The 4,097-nt window shown below is 38.4% G+C and overlaps 1 protein-coding gene across 1 annotated transcript in view; it reads left to right on the top strand.

Annotated features, from left to right (window-relative positions):
- Nucleotides 1–265: 265 nt before the first annotated feature.
- LOC114397246 overlaps nt 266–4,097 on the top strand; it is a 57,677-nt gene continuing 53,845 nt past the window's right edge. The window contains exons 1-2 of the mRNA XM_028359338.1: nt 266–418; nt 680–765. Of these exons, the coding sequence (XP_028215139.1) occupies nt 266–418; nt 680–765 (239 nt within the window). The remainder of the gene's footprint in view (nt 419–679; nt 766–4,097) is intronic.

The raw sequence follows: 4,097 nt of genomic DNA, 5'->3' as shown, positions 1-4,097 counted from the left end.
CCTTGTTGATGGAGAGGAATATCTAGCATATTCCTAGTATCTACATACATATTCGAACCATCAGGCTATTGTGACAGACCTAGGCACACCTGGTGGAGGTTTTGTTCTGAACGCTGATGGTGCCCCATGGAAGCTGTTGAGGAAGGATCTGACTACGCTCGCACAAACATGGAGCGTACTTTCTTACTTTAGTCTTGTTCTTACTTCTCACACTTCTGAAATGAATGTTCACAGGACAAGACTGATTTAGGGTCTCGTAATAAAGATGGACATGGACTTGGGCAGTTTCATCTCAGGTCAAATCACACAGATCGCCCAGTGCAGCACCTCCAGATTAGGGTTCCCAGCGTTGATCACAACACTATGTGACGCTCAGGGGGTCGTTTCTGACACCATGACTTTTGAGTCACTAAGTCATGTGATTAACTTAGCCTACATAAAGAAGAATTGCTGGAACCCCGCAGATCCATCCATCACATTCCTCGGGCCCCGTCATACTCGCACTAGAGCTGGCGCACCAGACGCCCCGCTACTCACACAACCACCACCATAGGTTGCATGTCACCAACACCCATCCACTTCAGCTTAGCTGGATCTACACAGATAGATGCTCCAGTCCATCTATCAGGACCAACAGATCATCGTTCAGTATCTTTATTGACTTTCCATTCACATGAAGATGAACCCACCACTTACGACCCCAGAGGCCTTCATCCAGCAAGTTGTGTGGCCTGGAGTACAACCCTCTATTGATGGGGGAGGGGGGTGAGCTATTTGAGGTCAGAGAGTCTATGGCCGGAGCTGAAGATTACATCATTGTGGACCTGACAGCTGCTGATTGGGGCCCATGGCCAGACTTGGGTTGAAGAGAAACACGATTTTAATTCTATGTTTTATTTATGCTTTTGATGTTTATTTGAACTTTATGTTTTTTTAACTTGGTCTGTTAATAATGATATTTAAATTCAGTTATGTTATCCTCTATTGAATAATTGCATGATAATTATAAGGTCACTATTAAAAGTTTTTATGAAAGGACTCAACACTTGAAATGTTGCATGCCAATTTTGTGAAAATGTTGGTTCCCTAGAGGCAAGCGTCAGTTCAAGCAGTGGAGTATGAATCACAACAAAGAGAGAAATGGTTAGCTTGGGTGAAAGAAATCATGATACGGTAAACCAACAACTTTATCTTGTTCTCGTAAGCTTTATGAACTTATTTGTGAGAGAACGTTTGTTTTTAATTTTCCAATTCTTCATCATTCTTAGACTATTAGATTAATTACATAAGGTGGAAATGATTAAAGCCATGTTTCTTTTTATTTTAGCCACTTAGCCAAAAAGCCAACCTCTGATGAAAATTTATCCCTTGCACCCTTGTTGAGCCAAAAATTAATAATTATTTTTCTAAATAAAACCCCTGAGCCTAATTTCTGATATCTCTGACCTTGTTTTGGGGTTCTAAGAGAGCATAAGGGTTTTAGTCATAATAGACCCCTAATTTGGTGGAGGGCTAGGATAAAGATGGTCTTGGGAAGGTAAAAACAACACCTAATAAGGCAGCCTCAAAAATCTGTTAGGCCCAAAAGTTTTCTATCCAAAAAAAATAAAAAATAAAAAGAAATTTGGGGGCAGAAAAATAGGTGCCATAAGTGCTGAGGTTGACAAACAAATAAAGCCTAGATAACTTTAACTGAGGTGAAATGCAAAATTGGGAACATTAACTGCAGGTCGTAGAATTTTAAACACTCACCCAAGACACTTGTGCACAGAGAGAAACACTAAAACCTTGTGAGGAAAAGTGAGGCAAGCCGACCTGATTGATTTGTACTAGTAACCAATTCTGTCTAAAACGTTTGTTTATGCTTCCATTGCAAGATCATGGCAATTGTAAAAAGTTGCAGTTGAGGGAATTTGCAGCTATTGAAAGTGTTGGAGCATTCAAAGCCTGCTCTTATTTTGTTTTACTTGAGGACAAGCAAAGTTTTTAATTGAGAGATTTTGATAACTGCAAATTAAATGTGTTTTTTGATAATGAGAAATAAAGTGAAATTGTCTTTAAAAATTATTATTTAGCAGTTATTTGTGCTTAATCGTTAAGAATTGATTTTCTTTTCCAAATTATGGCTGCAGATATAAAAACAAGAGGGATTAAAAGCAAAAAGCTATTGAAATTATGAAGAAAAATTAAGAATTTAGCATCAGCCCAGACCAAGGAGTGCTCAATGCGCTGCACGAGAAAACACGCACTTGCACTAAGCGCATAGCACCCGCTGAGTGCGAAAACACGCACCTGCGCTGAGCGAGCAAATCGCTAAGCGCGAGTACGAAGGCCTAAATCCACTTCAGCAACTATAAAAAGAGATTCAAGCCAATAAGAAAGAACACACCGAGTCTCTGAGGACTCTCAAACCTACCTAATGCATGAGAACTCTTCCTTGGGGAATTCTCTTCTCTTTCTCATCATTTTTTCTATTCCCTTCTTCCATCCCTTCTCCTCCACCAATTCTTATACCCCATTTCAGTGTAAGGCCCTCAATCGCCATGAGAGGATAAACCTCTAGTTAGGGCTTGGCAGGCCTAAAGAGCTAAAGAGATGTATGATGCACTTCATATTTATCAATGCAATAGGTGTTTTCTATCCTATTGTCTTTTCTTATTTATATTTCATGCATTACTCATCTTTACATTATGATAGGAGTTAGATGCTCGACAGAGGGTAAATCTTAATAAAAATATAAAGAAAGTATGCATGCATCAGTTTTTGGGGTTAGACGCTCGACAAAGGATAACTTATATTAGAACAAAAAGAAAAGATATCATAAGGAAATCATTGCTAGACATAGGATGACAACATTATGCCCATGCATTAAAGCACACATCTAGATTCAAAGCTTCATGCATTTTATCTATTGAATCTTTACAAAGGCATTTGGGAGATAGGTAGGTAAAATAGGCTTGTCATCGTGAGGCATCAGGGGCAAGTAATCGAATAGATGTAGGTAGGATAAATTCACCTAATTGATAAAGAAAAATCTAAAAATCATACATCCTAGGCAAACAAGGCATACTAGGACCTAACATTCTCATTCTATTGAATTTTCTAATTAATTATTTTGATTTCTATTATTTTCTCTACCAGTAGTTGTTATCTATTACTATTCTTGTACTTATTTTACACCACTCTTTATTTCTTTCCTTACGAATTGAAAATTATACCATAAAAGTACAAAAAAAAAATCCCTATGGAATTCGACACTCGGACTTCCGAGTTTTACTACTTGGACATTTGGTGCACTTGCCCAACCGTTAAGAAGTTTTTGGTGCCGTTGCAAGGGATTTTGTCTTTGTACTAGGTTGCCATACATTTTCAATTTGTAAGCAATAATTCTTTTATTCTTACTTTTTACAATTTTTCTTATGCATTCTTTTCTTCCATAATTTGCACGGCAGTCCTTGTTTTTGTGTAAGCGTGGTAGAACTGCAGCTGGAGTTTTAGCTTCTATCAACTTGGAAATTAAAGCGACCATGAGATGTAACAACGCTGCAAGAAAAAGAAGGGAACAAGAAGCACAAGGAAGAAGTCAAACCTCACCTTCCCTCTCCACAAAGCTACATTCAAATGGAAGATGAACATGCACGACGAATGACACTAGAGGATTACTCTAGTACAGCAACTTCACAATTCTAGACAAGCATTGCAAGGCTGGAGGTTCAAGCTGCCAACATTTCTTATCCTCATTCTCTCATACAACTAATATAAGGAATCCTCTTCCACGGTCTACCAAATGAGGATCCTTATGCTCATTTCGCCACCTACATAGAAATGTTTTAATATATGTTTTCTCTTATGAAGATCTTTAAAATATGAAGGAGGAAACCATGGGCTTGAAAGGCATGAAGGATCTCGAAAACTCAGAATATTTTTAGTTCCTTTCGTTGAATTGGAAGAGGCATCATCGACAGAGGTAAGTGTTGTTCGGCAGAGTGATCGTTATTACCAATATGTTGATGCCGTGAATGGCATGTGAGACCCTACTAGGACAAACATTGGTGGGAAAAGTTTTAAAAATGAAGCTAGTCCATTTGGGTCAGAAT

Source organism: Glycine soja, chromosome 18 (genome assembly GCF_004193775.1).
Source record: "Glycine soja cultivar W05 chromosome 18, ASM419377v2, whole genome shotgun sequence".
Lineage (NCBI taxonomy): Eukaryota > Viridiplantae > Streptophyta > Magnoliopsida > Fabales > Fabaceae > Glycine > Glycine soja.
This window is presented reverse-complemented; position numbering and strand designations above follow the sequence as displayed.